This window comes from Felis catus, chromosome A2, assembly GCF_018350175.1.
Source record: "Felis catus isolate Fca126 chromosome A2, F.catus_Fca126_mat1.0, whole genome shotgun sequence".
Lineage (NCBI taxonomy): Eukaryota > Metazoa > Chordata > Mammalia > Carnivora > Felidae > Felis > Felis catus.
The window spans coordinates 110,592,067-110,608,744 of record NC_058369.1 but is presented as its reverse complement, the minus strand read 5'-3'; the positions used below and the strand labels follow the sequence as shown (position 1 = coordinate 110,608,744).

The 16,678-nt window shown below is 34.7% G+C and overlaps 1 protein-coding gene across 6 annotated transcripts in view; it reads left to right on the top strand.

The window, feature by feature from the left end:
- SNX13 (sorting nexin 13) overlaps positions 1–16,678 on the top strand; it is a 132,368-nt gene that overhangs the window by 92,339 nt on the left and 23,351 nt on the right. For 3 of the 6 annotated variants that reach the window (XM_045052454.1, XM_045052451.1, XM_045052452.1), the window contains 2 exons: positions 4,374–4,443; positions 8,709–8,881. In XM_045052454.1, the coding sequence (XP_044908389.1) occupies positions 4,374–4,443; positions 8,709–8,881 (243 nt within the window). The remainder of the gene's footprint in view (positions 1–4,373; positions 4,444–8,708; positions 8,882–16,678) is intronic. The other 3 variants (XM_023250420.2, XM_045052453.1, XM_045052455.1) reach the window with 1 other exon arrangement.

Sequence of the window (16,678 nt, the reverse complement as noted above, 5' to 3'; positions counted from 1 at the left end):
TTTTATACGTTCATAGTAAAGTGTGAAATAATGAACATTTCAGTTCTTTTATATATTCATCCTTGGCATGAATAACTTCATAAAATGTTGCTAGGAAGAAATATCTTCTATGAAAGTTTCAGTGCAAAGTTTATGGGGGGAGGGGGGTTAGGGAGAGATTGTTTCCTTTGTTTTTCATTCTAGCTACACTACTTTCATATGTTTTGTAATAGCTAAATGGTCTATCTAGAGGTCCATTATCTTATGTTGTCTTCTGTATTACTACATTTATTTCAAAAATGACCATATTGAGTGTTTTATTACTCTATAAATGACATAACCTTTAACAAAATATCAAGGCAGTCAGCTATAGTGTTATGTCAGAGGTGGTGTAACATTTTGAATATTTTCCTAAGTCATTTGGTATCACTACCATTTTTTTGTTGTACTTCATAGCCTTATAACGAGAAGGAATAACTCCTAGAGCATGAAGAAAGTATTAGTAATAATGTTCATTATATAGAAAAAATGTCGGGGCTCCTGGGTGGCGCAGTCGGTTAAGCGTCCGACTTCAGCCAGGTCACGATCTCGCGGTCCGTGAGTTCGAGCCCCGCGTCGGGCTCTGGGCTGATGGCTCAGAGCCTGGAGCCTGTTTCCGATTCTGTGTCTCCCTCTCTCTCTGCCCCTCCCCCATTCATGCTCTGTCTCTCTCTGTCCCAAAAATAAATAAAAACGTTGAAAAAAAAATTAAAAAAAAAAAAAGAAAAAATGCCTAAATGCAATGAAACTTTTCCTTCATTTGAAATTTCAGGTATTCATATTTGTAGTGTTTGTATAAATGTGTGAACACTAGTAACAAATACTTGTTTCCTTTATTCCATATTTGGAATAAATGCTTTTTCAAATAACAGTTTCTTTATCACATAGTGATAGAAACCAGAACACTATCTCGATTGACAAAGGTCACACTTGAGGTTGATGACTTGACATATTTTGTTATTCACTTAATTTTATTAAATTTCAGCTTTTAAGTAGGTGGAGTCTTTTGGATTCTTTTTAAATATATAGACAATTTTTAAAATTACTATTTTTTTAGGAAGAGAGTGTGTGTGAGTGGGGGAGAGGGAGAAGGAAAGCAGGGAAGACAGAGAAAGAGAGAGAGAGACAGAATATCTTAGGCAGGCTCCATGATCTGCAGGGAGCCTGATCCCAGGACCCAAAGTCAAGAGTCAGAGACTCAACTGACTGCACCACCCAGGAATCCCAATATATAGATAAATGTTAGCGGATAGCTCCATTTTATTTTTTTATTTTTTTATTTAAAAAATTTTTTTTTTCAACGTTTATTTATTTTTTTTGGGACAGAGACAGAGCATGAACGGGGGAGGGGCAGAGAGAGAGGGAGACATAGAATCGGAAACAGGCTCCAGGCTCTGAGCCATCAGCCCAGAGCCTGACGCGGGGCTCGAACTCACGGACCGCGAGATTGTGACCTGGCTGAAGTTGGACGCTTAACCGACTGCGCCACCCAGGCGCCCCTGGATAGCTCCATTTTAAAAATAGCTTGAAGTTTGTAAAATAGGTCATAATAGTTTTTTCCCATATAATAAGCAAAGAAAATATTTGTTTTGATTTACTCATTTTTTCAATTGAGATTGGCACATGAATTGTAAACATTTCTAGCAGGGACATCATAGTTGTGTGGGTTATCATAGTAAATCTGAATTTTCAGTTTTTGACTTAGCATAGTAGTTTAAAAAAGGATCTTCTTATTTTTTTGCCAAAGATTCAAGAATCTTAACCCAAGGATCACTGAACAAAAACTATGTTTTATTTCAGGGCAGCATTAGTGTACTTGTTTTGATCATAGTTTTCTTTTACTAAATAATACTTATAATTCTAAATCAGACTGTAATTAATATTATTTCACCACTTGTAATTTTATATAGTCTCCTTGATATTTACATTTGCATTATTCCTGTGACTAGTGTTTAAGAGATGTTTCATTAGATTATTTCATCATATTTAATGAAAATAATACTTATTAATTGTATATTTTAGGTGTACTAAAAAGACATTTATGTACAAAGTTCTCTAACAACTTCTGGGTTGCATAGTATAAGATGCTAACATGTTTAAAGTAAGTAGCATTTAGCTGTTGAAATGTTACCTACAAGGCAAGGTTAATCATAATAATAATGATAGTAATTAACAACAATAATACTTTTTGAAAAACAGTTGTTATATATTCTCTGTGATAGTTTGTAATTAGAAGAAGATCATAGTAGATAACAATCTGAATTTTGTAGAAAATTCTATTTTCTTTGACGCTTTTTCATATAAAAGTAATATTAAAACAAAGGTTATATTTCTAACAAGATATTTGACTATAGGTCATATGACCACTTAAATAAGTAGATTCTTCTTTTATTTTCAAAGCATTATAATTTACGTTATAAACTGGCAAAGTTGTAGAGCAAGTATTATGCCATTACATCATTGGGAAAACTGAGGTACAAGAAAGAACAGTTGATTTGGCTAAAGTCTCTTAGGGTATCACTGGAGAAGCCCCATTTTAACTAAATGATTCGCCTTCTTGACTTGACCAGGGGAATACTGTGGATTATTTGTATGGAATTATCATATTTTGCTTCTCTTAATCAGTCTTCAGTAGATAAATTTTGGCTTTCTCCTTAGAATGCAATTGCCTTAATTTAAATGGCTTTGTGTCACATGTATGGCTGCATTTAAGTCATTTAACTGACTCTTTAGTAGTATTGGTAATATCATGTTAAGACTTCAGAGTTCATTCAGATACTGTGGTTTTTAAAGTGTAAGATCTCTGAACCATATAATGTCTGTGTGTCAAGAAGTCCCCAAGACCATTTTGATGTTCAGTGATTACTAAGAGGACTCACAGGGCTCAGCATAGTCATGCTTATAGATAGGATTTATTATAGACAAAGGATATAAAGCAAAATCAGCAAAAGGAAAAGGCTCATGGGACAAAGTCCAGAGGAAACCAGATACAAGTTTGCAAGAATCCTCTCCCATGGAAATCTCATGGGACATACTTAATTCTCCCAGCAGTGAAAGTGACAACATATATGAAATGCTGGTACTAAGAAAGCCCATCTGAGACTAAGTGACCAAGGTTTTCATTGGAGGCCAGTCACATAGACAAACTTCTGGTTAGTGTATACTAAAATTCAAGACTCCCAAAAGGAAAGCGAGTGTTCAACATAAACCACATTGTTTATACAAACAGGTTAGGTACAATGAATGACTTTTAGCAGTTAGGCAATGGTGGGAACCTTCCCACCAATTGTCATCCAAGGGCCAGGCTTGTAAGCAGTCCTTTCTGAGGAGAACAATTTCAAGTTAATTCTTTTTTGTTGCTGTTTATTTTTCTCCAGCTTTACTGAGTTATAACTGACATAAAACATTATATAAGTTAAATACGTACAACATATTGATTTGATAATTACATAATGGTTACTACCATAAGGTTAGCTAACCCCTCTATCACATCACATAGTTACCATTTTTATATTAAGAACATATAAGATTTACCTTCAGTAATTTCAAGTACATAATATGGTGTTGTTATTATTATTATTATTATTATTATTATTATTACAATAAATATAATTGGCTCAAGGTAACTCTTTCCTGCAGTCTATCATGATGTGATTATGTTCCCTTCTAGGTATGTGTGGGTGTATGTATCTGAGGCAAAAAAGTTTTAAATTTAAACCCAAAGGCCATAGTTAAAAAAGATTCATTTTGAATCACTCAGTAATGATTTTTGTGCAATTATTTTTCAAAATTATTTGAAATCTGTCTTAGAGTCTGGATTCACTTCATACAGATCACAATAATAGATAACTTTTTGTGTTAGGCAGTCTTACTAAATGTTTACATGTCTTGTTATTTAATCCTTATGTAACCAGTGTGTAGGTACTATTATTCTCATGTTAGATAAGGAATCTAAAATTATTTCTAAATTAATAAAAATGCTAAATAATAAGGAATTGGTTCTAGTACATTTTAAAAAATTGAAATGTTAAGAATATGTCTACTGATTTTTTCCATATTTCTTTCTTGCCATGTATTGAATATAATCAAGAAGTAGCAAGTGCGGATAAGCAATGAAGGAAGAAATAATCTGATGTACTAAGTTAATTTCCGAATTTCTTTGTTTTATAGTTTTTTTAATTGTGGATTTTCTCTATCCTGTTCGTATAAATAGGATTATTGTTGGGGGATGGATACAAATAATATAAAGTTTACATGGGGCAAAGATGGGTAAGGCATATGTGACATAAAATGCTTTAACACTTTTTTTCCTATAAAATTAAAAATGTATATATTTTTTTATTTTTTTTTCCAAGTCGTTAGATGACCTTTCAAATGTATCTTCTGATGACTCAGTACAACTTCATGCTTACATTTCAGATACTGGTAAGAGACTTTGTGGTATAATTATTGCTTAAAAATTATTGATTATTATTACACCTGGATTATTTTCCACATATATTTTTACAAACCATTTTTCTGTTCTATAGTTGTATTTTTAAGTTACATGTTTTTCTGCATTGTTTTTTGTTAACTTCTAAAATGTTTGTTTGTGTATATGGTTTGATATATACTTTGTATCATGTTTGATGATACCTTATATGTATGTTAGAATATACTTATATATCTTCCTTCTCTAAGGTTGTTACTGTTAACACTTGGAAAAGCTTAAATTCTAAGCATTTTGTCATAGCTAATAAACTTGAAACCCAGTCTTTTCCTCTTGTTTGTGTCTAGCTGATAACTGTCTGCAGAATTCTTAAGAAATCACTTGGGGTAGATTTTAGCTCAATCTTTTTCATAATGCAGAGTCAAACTAGATAACTGGGTTAATGAAACTTTGGTATAGGAGCTTACAGAAGTTTAGGAAATGCTTGGATAAAGTGAGAAACCTCTAAAATTTTGTGACTCAGTCAGCATACATGCAAAATGGTTGGTGAACTGAGGAAAAAAATCAATTTACATCATTGCCACTGGGTTATTAGATAATGCCAATGAGTAGATAATGGTGGTTTACTTGTCCAGCCTCTCACTATTCCTAGATTACAGGATTATGTCTGTCAGATTACATTTGAAATATTACCATATTGAGGTATCTCAGTTCAATTTCGTGCTTACGTTTTAGGTACTAAAAAGAGATCTTACAGTACCAATGCAGTTTAAAAGATAATTTGCATTTTTTTTTTTTAAGATCTCTGTTTTCTTTTGCTTCTCACTGGAGCTAGAATCTCATTTTGCACTGTGTTACCTGCCATATTTCTGAAATAAGTTATTTATAATTGCTGTCTAAGTTGTTCTTTTATCCTTTACAGTTAGTTGGTGCATACACTACCTGCTCTTAAGGGTCATTGGATGACACCTTTGTCAATAAAACCAGAAGTTTTGTTGCTTTTCCTTCTAGCTTTTGTTATAGTTGTTTCACTGTTGTTTCAATTTTGCTTCCTGAAATGTAAAATTCTTTTTAAAAGTCTCTCTTTTCTTTGTTGGTTTGTCTTCCAAATGGGAAGATATTTCCAAACTGCAAATATTCAGTATTTGTCCTTATTTCTTTCTTGGGGACCTTATACTTTATGTCTCAAGGAAGATACTCATGTTCATGTTTCTTTGTAGATCTTTCTTTTCTCTAAACATTCTGATTTTCTACCTCCTTTATCCATTTATTTAAAAGTATTTATTAGCTTCTTAAAATGTATGGAAGCACTAAAAGCATTTTTAATAAATTGTTATTTCTGTCAGACAAACTTAAGTATGAATACTAAAGAGGCAACATAATATAGTTGTTAAGAGCATAACTTTTTTCCCATTTGCGTGGGTTCAAGTCCCAGCTCTGCCACCTAATGGTTGGGTGAACTTGGCAAGTTCCTTAACTTCTGTGATCCATAAAATGGATCAATAATAATGTGTACCTCACAGAGCTGTTATGAGACTAATTAATTACATTAGTAATTACATAAGTAGCCATTATATATTAGTGTTTGTTCAATAAATATTTTACCAGTTAGACTTCATAGTCTCTGAGTCTAGATTTTATGTTTTTAACATCTTATTACAGGAAGTAGAACGTAGATTCTAGTGAAGTGCTTCTCAAGGAGTGATCCATGGGCTACTGAACACTTCTCTTTGTGAAATCTTTAAAATTACTAGCTAAATTGAGCAATGTACTTAGTGATGAGAGCTTGATTTACATTCTGGTCTAGTTCCTTATCTCATTCTGGATTAGTGACAAATAGCTTGTACATCACCTGCCATAAGTAACATTGTCTTAATGAAAGCAAAACCTATTTCCACTGTAATATCTCACCGTCATCTTATAATAAATATATGCAGCCTCATTATCTGTTTTTAAAATCAAATTACCTTTTTGTCTTCTGCACATCTTCCTATTGTTCATGCACCCGAGTCATGAGCTCCTCTGCCTGTCAATTTGTGAGAAATCTTTTTTAGAATGCTTTCTTAACATTCTTCCCTTCATGTCTTTTCTATTCCATCCTAGTCTTCTTGCTCTTGTTAACTTTTAGTTGGTTATGATTTGTTGCCTAATAGGCTTCTGCTTTCTGTTTTCTTTCACCAAACCTCTGTTGAACACAACAGATAAAACTGTTCCCTCATTGCTGTGCTAACTCTGTTGAGTGGTGCTGGTTCTATAACAGGATGAAAAAGTTTGGTGCAGTTTGTTCTGCACAGGTCTCTGTGAGAAGGATCATTGGAAGAAGCGAACAGTGAATAATAAATAATGTTACATAGAGCTAAAGTCTCAGAGAGTGAAGCAACCAAAGTCTATCCCTAATCTTATATTTTGACAAATCAGGAAATTGATATTAGATAAAAAGGGAACAAAGGACAATTCTGAGTAGACAGAGCAAATCTTAGAAAAATGTTGATGAAAGCCTAAAAGAGGTTTCTGTCCAAACTGCATTTGCCAGTTTAGATTTTTAGCGTTCATGCTATTAAAATAATTTAGTAAGATGCTATGCAAACCCTTCTTGGCCTAATTATATACAAAATACAAAATATTTAGTCAGCCACTATTTCCCCTCACAATTTGGATTAATGTAATCTATTATTAGAAGAGCAATTTATACTTGTGGGCCAAATGGTAGTCTAAAGTGCTATTGGAAATCCTGCCTTCCACACATAGAAAGGCTGAAAACAGTAAAATAAAAATAGCTACAGGGAGAAATGTACAGGTGCCATAGGCCATGACGAAAAATAAATTTAGGAAAGCAAAGTGGAGTTGAAGCCAGGGAGCTCACAGGAGCATAAACATTGCTATCTTGATTTTAATTTTTTTTATTTTAATCAAAAAAGATTTTTTTTTTATTTTAGAGAGTGAGTAAGTAGGGGAGAAGGGCAAAGGGAGAGAGAGAAAGAAATAGAGAGAGAGAGAGAGAGAGAGAGAGAGTGAGTCTAAGCAGGCTCTGTACTTAGCATGGAGCCCCATGTGGGGCTCAGTTTCACGACTCTGGGATCATGACCTGAGCTGAAACTGAGCCACTCAGGCACCCCTGCTATTTTTATTTTTGAGAGCATTTTCATGTCCCTCAAATTTAGAAGTAGCAGGATGAGCTAAGGCCATAGTAAGCTGGAACCTAGTACTTCACATGAAGCCCAGAGTAACCAAGGGTGGCTTAATAGGAACGAGGAACTAGAAAAACTTAGCCTGGTGTCAAGAGAATAAAACAAAGAATGCCAAGATCATGTCTGGAAATGGTACCCAGAAGAAATTGAAAGCCCGTCTTGATTCCCAGCATGGGTGTGTCTAGATATAGCCATCCTCAAGTTATTGTGTACCACAGGGTCTTCTAGCCTGAGAGGATATTAAAAACACTTGTAGAGACAAAAGCTAAGGCAAGAATGCAACACTTTGTCAAAAGAACCAAAATAAAATCATAGAAAAAAATACTGTAATTGAAACTGAGGTCAGTGGATGGATTAAGAATTAGACCAGATATAGATGACTAGAGACTCAAAACTTGTAGAGACCTGAAGAAACGATCTAGAATACAACACTAGAAAGAGGAAAGAAACTGGAAAATAGGAAAGAAAATTAGAGAAAATGATTCACAACAAATGTCTTAAGTTTAGTACAAAATCGGAACAGGTTTTGAGTTTACCTCACTAGGATGCTGTGTAGGAAAATGTCTTTAAAAAAAAATCTCCAGAATGAACTACATTTATAAATTTTTGATAATTGTAAACAGTAAAGAGACTTGCCAGAGTGCATGAATTGTAGTTCTTGGCTTTTGCTTTCTGTTTGGTTGGAGAGATATTAATTGAAATACAATTGAATAGTGAAAGCTAGTATCAAAGGTTGTTATTTTATTTCTGTTATTTTTCTTTTAATTAAATATGTAGAGAATAATGTTACATTATGAGGCGGTAGTGTGGTGTCATACTAAGAATAGGTACAAGCTCTTGAGGAAGTGAGTCGAAGTAGGTAGGTATCACTGTGTGGCTAGTAGTGTCATCATAAACTTATAATGTGAATGTGAGTCCAGAGGATGGGAGTCTTTTATCCTTTGGTGACATCCTTTTGTCTCAGTCTGTCATTTCAAATTCTTCTTCACTTCATGTTCTTTTGTTTGTTTTTGTTCTTCATCTTCCTCTTCTGTGTGTGTTTTGCTCCTCTTCATTTTGTTTGAAATGACTAGTATATGCTGACTATGACCCATATGCTGTGGCAGGCGTTTGTAATGATCATGGCAAGACGTATGCGTTATATGCCATCACTGTTCACCGGCGTGGTCTTAACAGCGAGGAGATGTGGAAAACCTATCGCCGTTACAGCGACTTTCACGACTTCCACATGAGAATCACTGAACAGGTAATCCTCCACTGAACGTACATTTTCGAGTTTGTGCATTTTTTGTTGTTTCCTGATTTGATTCTAAATAGCTCTGAGGATGCTAAGATAATGAGCAGAGCCAAAGGAAGTAAGGTAAGAATTTTTGTATAGTCAGCATAATGTTAGAATGATTAGGAGCATTTAACCAGTAAATCAATCTTTAACCAGTTATAACCATTGTAGACTAGTGACAAAATATCAGTGGTCTGCTTTGGAAAATTATAATGAATGTATCTTTCTGACTGTGTGTGTGTGTGTGTGTGTGTGTGTGTGTGTGTGTGTGTGTGTGTGTGTGTGTGTTGTGCTTTGCAAGAGGTATTTGGGATTTGGGTTTGGTTTAAGACATGGAGGAGTATCACTGTAGGGCATTTTGTGTTTTTATTTTGGACAATATAATCCAGAGTTACAGTTACTTTAAATAGTATCCTTACCCAATAGTGTAACAGTTAAATCCTTGGTCTATTAAGTTGTTTTAAGAACCACAACCTAAATTAAGTTTAACATTAGCCAATTAATGTTTTAATTCTTACTAAATACATCCCTCTTGTTTTATAGAAGTATGTGGACGCTTAAAGACAACAAATGTAAATGAATTATTTCTCTATTTTACTTTTTATTAAATACTTTTTTCCTTAACTTAAAAAAATAGATCATCATCACATGAATTAGAATATGTGATCTATGGAATGTAACTTTTGAGAATCTGTGATTTCATTCAAAGTTTTTTAACTATACATGCTGGTTTTAAACCAGTAAAAATACTGATAATTAATGGTGACATCTGAATGGACAGAAGCTTTGAAATGACATTGTATTATTTGAGTAATCAGAAAATATCTTTTTTCAGTTAAGATAATGGAAAAAATATGGTCAGCACCATGATCATTTCATTAAAATACTTTGTGAATAGAGTGAGATAAACAATTAATAGCTTAAAAGTGATTAAGACCAGATTAGGGTTGACTCCAGAAGCCCATATGAAAAATGCTATTTTAAATTATATTCATAAGGAAATTAACAACTTTGGACATGTCTATTCTTCTGTTTTCATTGTCTTGGTTTGTTTCTTCAGCTTAGATTGATTTTTTTGCAGAGGTGAAAGAATTTTCTGTCCCACATTGATGAAATAATTGCTTTAATTTTATAAATATTACCTATTTTAGAGTCTAAAATCCCACAGCTTATATTATCTTTCTTCACATCCTCATATATCAACCAAACCTGATAAATTTTAAAATAATTTGAATTGCTAAGTAGTTTTATTTACTTGGAAATCAATGGGAATTTGGAATAATGTGAAATTTTCTTTGTTTGAATAGTGTTAACTTTTTACTATTAAGAGGAATAATAACTGCATAATTTAAATATTCTAGGCAAGGACTGTAAATATCATGTTTATGTTTACATATTGACAATTATAAGTGAAGAACATACTTTAAAAAAAAAAAACTTTATTAATAGAACAGTCCATACAGAAATTTCCTTTTACAATACAACAAAAATTAAATTAATAAAGTGAATTCATTTTTATTTTTTTATTACTTTTTTTTTTTTAACATTTATTTATTTGAGAGACAGAGCACAAATGGGGAAGGGGCAGAGAGAGAAGAAGACAGAATCTGAAGCAGGCTCCAGGCTGTTAGCTGTCAGCACAGAGCCTGATGCGGGGCTTGAATCCACAAACTGTGAGATCATGATCTGAGCCAAAGTCAGTTAACAACTGAGCTACCCAGGTGCCCCAAGAGAAGTCATTTTTAAAAGGGCTCAGTGCAGGCAAAGTGCATGTGTTTTGACTTTGTGTTTCTTATCAAGTCACAGTAGTGTATGATTACTTAGAATGCTCACAGAGCTTAAGAATTTAAAAACAAAGCTTCTAAGTGAAAATGTAGCTTTAAGGAAAATGCTAAACATTTGTAAATAAGACCCAGGGTATTCGCCATTTAGCTCTGCCTTATCTATATTTTCAAACTCAAATGTCTCATAAAACAGCAGAAGAAAAATGCAGTGATTCATAGTAATTCATCAGTTGGTAACAGTACAACCTATTGACACAAATAAATTTTAACTCCATAGAGCTCTTCAAGTGTTAACATTTTTTTAAAACAGGTTTTGTTTTCTTAACTTCGTGATGTAAGCTTTTCCAGTCTAAATATACTATTTTCTTTAAAGATGTTTTTAGGCTCATTGGATGTTTTATTGATAAAGATTTATAAAATTGAAAGAAAATAATTAATATTAAATATCACGTTATTTTAGAAATGGCCTGAACTACACATTTATTTATTCAGCATACACACACACACACACACACACACACACACACACACACACACACACACACTGAGTTTTTCTGTGTGCCTGGTACTGTTCTCAGTGGTCAGAATACAACAGTGAACAAGACAGACCTAGTCTTTGCCTCTGGGAGCCTACATTCTAGTAGACCCTGTGCAATTGTATTATATTGAGTGAATTGTATATTAGCACAGATAAAATACTACTGATTTAAAAAATATTAAGTATGGTTTAAGGTAACTGAGTAAAAGTATTATGTGCTTGGATATAAACAAATTTTGAATCCTTGAAATGTTTAAAAAATATTTTAAAAATATTTAAAAAATAATGGGGGGCACCTGGCTGGCTCAGTCATTAAGTGACCAACTTCAGCTCAGGTCATGATCTCACCATTCATGGGTTTGAGCCTCATGTCAGGCTCTGTGCTGACAGCTCAGAGCTTGGAAACTGCTTCAGATTCTGTGTCTACCTCTCTCTCTGCTGCTTTCCCATTCACACTCTGTCTCTCAAAGATAAATATTAAAAAAAAAATACATTCATGAATTTTTGCAGAGAGAATTATATTACCTTTCAGGGAATGGGCTCCCTTTATCTTGTATTTAAATATAATCTTTAAAATACCACAATTATAGTAAGTTTAATTAGAGTATAAAATTTCCCCGTTTTTCTTTTTATAATAGCAATATTTGAGAAAACTATGAGTCCTATATGCTTCTGTTCTAGACAGTTTAAAAAGGAGTTTGATAATTTAGGCTTTAAGAAAATAACTATTTTTGTGGCATTTAATTTATTTCTTTTTATTAACAACATTTAATAATTTAAAGTTTCTGAAATTAAAAAAAAAATCTTTTTAATGTTTATTTTTGAGAGAGAGAGAGAGAGAGCAAGTAGAGGAGGGGCAGAGAGAGAGGGAGACACAGAATCTGAAGCAGGCTCCAGACTCAGCTGTCAGCACAGAGCTCGACATGATGCTTGAACTCACAAACCACAAGGTCATAACCTGAGCTGAAGTCAGACACTTAACCAACTGAGCCTCTCAGGCACCCCCAAAATAAATTGTTGTTTTATTGCATACTGTTATATTCCCTTGATGTATTAATTTGCCAGGGCTATCATAACAAAATACCACAGACTAAGTTGCTTAAACAATAAAAATAATTTTCTTGCAGTTCTGGAGGTTAGAAGTCCAACATCAAAGTGTTGGTAAATTTGTTTTTTTCCTGAAATATCTCTCTTTGGCTGTCAGATGGATGCCTTTCTTAATATGGCCTCACATGGCCTTTTCTTTGTGTGCTCACGTCCCTGGTGTCTCTTTTCTCTTTGCGTGTTCAGATTTCCTCCTCTTATAATGATACCAGTCAGATTAGATTACACCCACCCTGAGGGCTTTGTTTTACTTAATTCCCTCTCTGAAGTCCCTGTCTGCAAATATAACCCCATTCTGAAGCACTAGGGGTTAAAGATTCAACATCTGAACTTGGGAGCGCAGTACACTTCACCCATAACGTACTTGTAATACTAGAATAAAGTATGTATTCTGTAAAATTAAATCAGTAGTTTAGGAGAGGTGGGTGGCCAACATAGCTGAGACGTAGGGGAATCTGTACTTCCCACGTCTCTCAAACAAAGAAGGGCTGAAGCCAAAGGACTTTGAACTCCAAGAGTCTGGGAGGAAAAGAAACTAAGTTTACCAGGGAGAAACCAGGACAACCTGAGGGTCCATAGGGCTATTTCAAGGAAAAAATTAAACCACACCTGGTGGAGGGTCCAAAACATCATTACGAGTAGGGAAGTAAAATAACCAAAGTCACAACAACAGAGAGAAAGTAACACTCTCCACAAAACACCTCCTGAAGGGCCAGACCCTGGACAGTGTATGACCCCCTTTAACATAGCAGTGCTCGCAGATGTAGAGCACACATGACAAGCTTTTAAAACTCATAAGGGACAGAAAACTAGCCAAAACAATGCAATGGAAGAATTCTCATCAAATTCCAGGAAGAAATGACAGCTAAAAAGTTGATCAAAACAGATACAAGCAACATAACTGAACAAGAATTTAGGAATCTATTGCCACAGAGATCAAGAGTCATCATGAATTAAAAAAGTGCTATAAATGAGGTGCAAGATAAAATGGAGGTGGCCACAGTGTGAACTGAAGAGACAGAGGGGAGAATAGGTGAATTAGAAGATAAAATTATGGAAAAAGAGAAAAAAATCCAGGATCATGAGGGGAGAATTAGAGAACTAAGTGATTCAGTGAAACGGAACAATGACTGTATCATAGGAATTCCAGAAGAAGAGAGAGAAAGGGGCTGAAGGTGTACTTGAACAAATCATAACTGGGAATGTCCCAATGTGGGGAAGGAAACAGGCATTGAAATCCAAGAGGTACAGAGAACTCCCTTCAGACGTAACTTGAATCAATCTTCTGCACCACATATCATAGGGAAACTGGCAAAAATACAAGGATAAAGAGAGGATTCTGATAAACAGGCCTTAACATACAAGGGTAGACACATAAGGGTAGTAGCAGACCTATCCACTGAAAGTTGGCAGACCAGAAAGGAGTGGCAGGAAATTTTCAGTGTGATGAACAGGAAAAATATGCAGCTAAGAATCCTTTGTCCAGCAAGCCTGTCATTCAGAATAGAAGGAGAGAAAGATTTTCCCAAACAAAAACTGAAAGAATTCATCACCAATAAACCAGCCATACAAGAGATCCTAAGGGGGATTCTGTGAGTGAAATGTTGCAAGGACCACAAAGTACCAGAGACATCACTACAAGCATGAAACCTGCAGATAACACAATGACTCTAAACCCATATCTTTAAATAATAACACTGAATGTAAGTGTACTAAATGCTGCAATCAAAAGACATAGCGTATCAGAATGGATAAAGAAAAAAGACCCATCTATTTGCTGTCTACAAGAGACTCATTTTAGATCTGAGGACATCTTCAGATTGAAAGTGAGGGGATGGAGAGCTATCTATCATCCTAGTGAAAATCAAAAGAAAGCTGGAGTAGCCATACTTATATCAGACAAACTGGACTTTAAAAAAGGTTGTAACAAGAGGTGAAGGGCATTATATAATAATTACTGGGTCTATCCATCAGGAAGAGCTAACAATTATAAATGTCTATGCACCAAATTCAGGAGCACCCAAATATGTAAAACAATTAATCACAAACATAAGCAACCTTATTGATAAGAATGTGGTAATTGCAGGGGACTTTAATACTCCACTTACAGCACTGGACAGATCATCTAGACAGAGAATCTGTAAAGAAACAATGGCCCTGAACGATACATTGGACCAGATGGACTTGACAGATACATTTAGAACTCTATATCCCAAAGCAGCAGAATATACTTTCTTCTCGAGTGCACATGGCACATTCTCCAAGACAGACCACATAATGGGTCACAAAACAGCCCTCAGTAAATATAAAAGAATTGAGATCATACCATGTGCACTTTGAGATCTCAATGCTAGGAAACTTGAAATCAACCCGAGGAAAAAGTCTGGAAAACCTACAGAAGCATGGAGGTTAAAGAACATCCTGCTAAAGAACGAATAGGTCAACCAGGCAATTAGAGAAGAAATTAAAAAATATATGGAAACAAATGCAAATGAAAATACAACAATCCAAACCCTTTTGGATGCAGCAAAAGAAGTCCTAAGAGGGAAATACATTGCAATCCAGGCCCATCTTGAGAAATAAGAAAGATCCCAAATACAGAATCTATCAGCACACCTAAAGGAACTAGAAGCAGAACAACAAAGACACCCCAAACCTAGCAGAAGAAGAGAAATAATAAAGATCAGAGCAGAAATGAACAATATAGAATCACAAAAACAAAACAAAACAGTAGAACAGATCAATTAAACCAAGAGTTGGTTTTTTGAAAAGATAAACACAATTAATAAACCTCTAGCCAGGCTTCGCAAAAAGAAAATAGAGAGGACCCAAATAGATAAAATCACAATTGAAAATGGATTTATTACAACCAATCCCTTAGAAATACAAGCAATTACCAAGGAATACTATGAAAAATTATATGCCAACAAACCGGACAACCTGGAAGAAATTGGACAAATTCCTAAACACCCATACAGTGCCAAACTCAAATGGGAAGAAATAGAAAATTTGAACAGGCCCATAACTAGTGAAGAAATTGAATCACTTATCAAAAATCTCCCAACAAATAAGAGTCTTGGACCAGTTGACTTCCCAGGGGAATTCTACCAGACATTTAAAGCAGAGTTAATATCAATCCTTCTCAAGCTGTTCCAAAAAATAGAAATGGAAGGAAAGCTTCCTGACTCATTCTATGAAGCCAGCATTACTTTGATTCCCAAACCAGACAGAGACCCCATAAAAAAGGAGACCTACAGGCCAATATCCCTGATGAATATGGATGCAAAGATTCTCAACAAGATACTAGCAAGTCGAATTCAACAGCATATAAAAAGAATTACTCACCATGATCAAGTGGGATTCATTCCTGGGCTGCAGGGCTGGTTCAACACTCGCAAATCAATCAATGTGATACATCACATTAATAAAAGAAAAGAACCATATCATTCTGTCAATAGATGCAAAAAAGTATTTGACAAAATACAGCATCCTTTCTTGATAAAAACCGTCAAGAAAGTCGGGATAGAAACATCATAAAAGCCGTTTATGCTGGGGCGCCTGGGTGGCTCGGTTGGGCGACCAACTTCGGCTCAGGTCATGATCTTGCAGTCTGTGAGTTCAAGCCCCATGTTGGGCTCTGTGCTGACAGCTCAGAGCCTGGAGCCTGCTTCAGATTCTGTGTCTCCCCCTCTCTCTACCCCTCCCCTGCTCACGCTCTGTGTCTCTCAATAATAAATAAATGTTAAAGAAAAAAAATTTTAAAAAGCCATTTATGAAAAGCCCACAGCTAATATCATCCTCAGTGGGGAAAACTGAGAGCTTTCCCCCTGAGATCAGGAACGTGACAGGGATGTCCACTCTCACCACTGTTGTTTAACATAGTGTTGGAAGTCCTAGCATCAACAATCAGACAACAAAATGAAAAGGCATCAAAATTGGGAAAGATGAAGTCAAACTTTTCACCTTTTGCAGACAACATGATACTCTACGTGGAAAACCCGACAGATTCCACCAAAAGTCTGCTAGAACTGATAACATGAATTCAGCAAAGTCTCAGGGTACAAAATCAATGTACAGAAATTGGTTGCATTTTTATACACCAATAATTAAGCAACAGAAAGAGATTAAAGACACTGATCCCATTGACAGTTGTACCAAGAACCATAGAATACCTTGGAATAAACCTAACCAAAGATGTAAAAGATCTGTATGCTGAAAACTATAGAAAGCTTATGAAGGAAATTGAAGAAGACACAAAGAAATGGGAAAACATTCCATCCACATGGATTGGAAGAATAAATATTGTTAAAATATCAATACTACCCAAAGCAATCTACA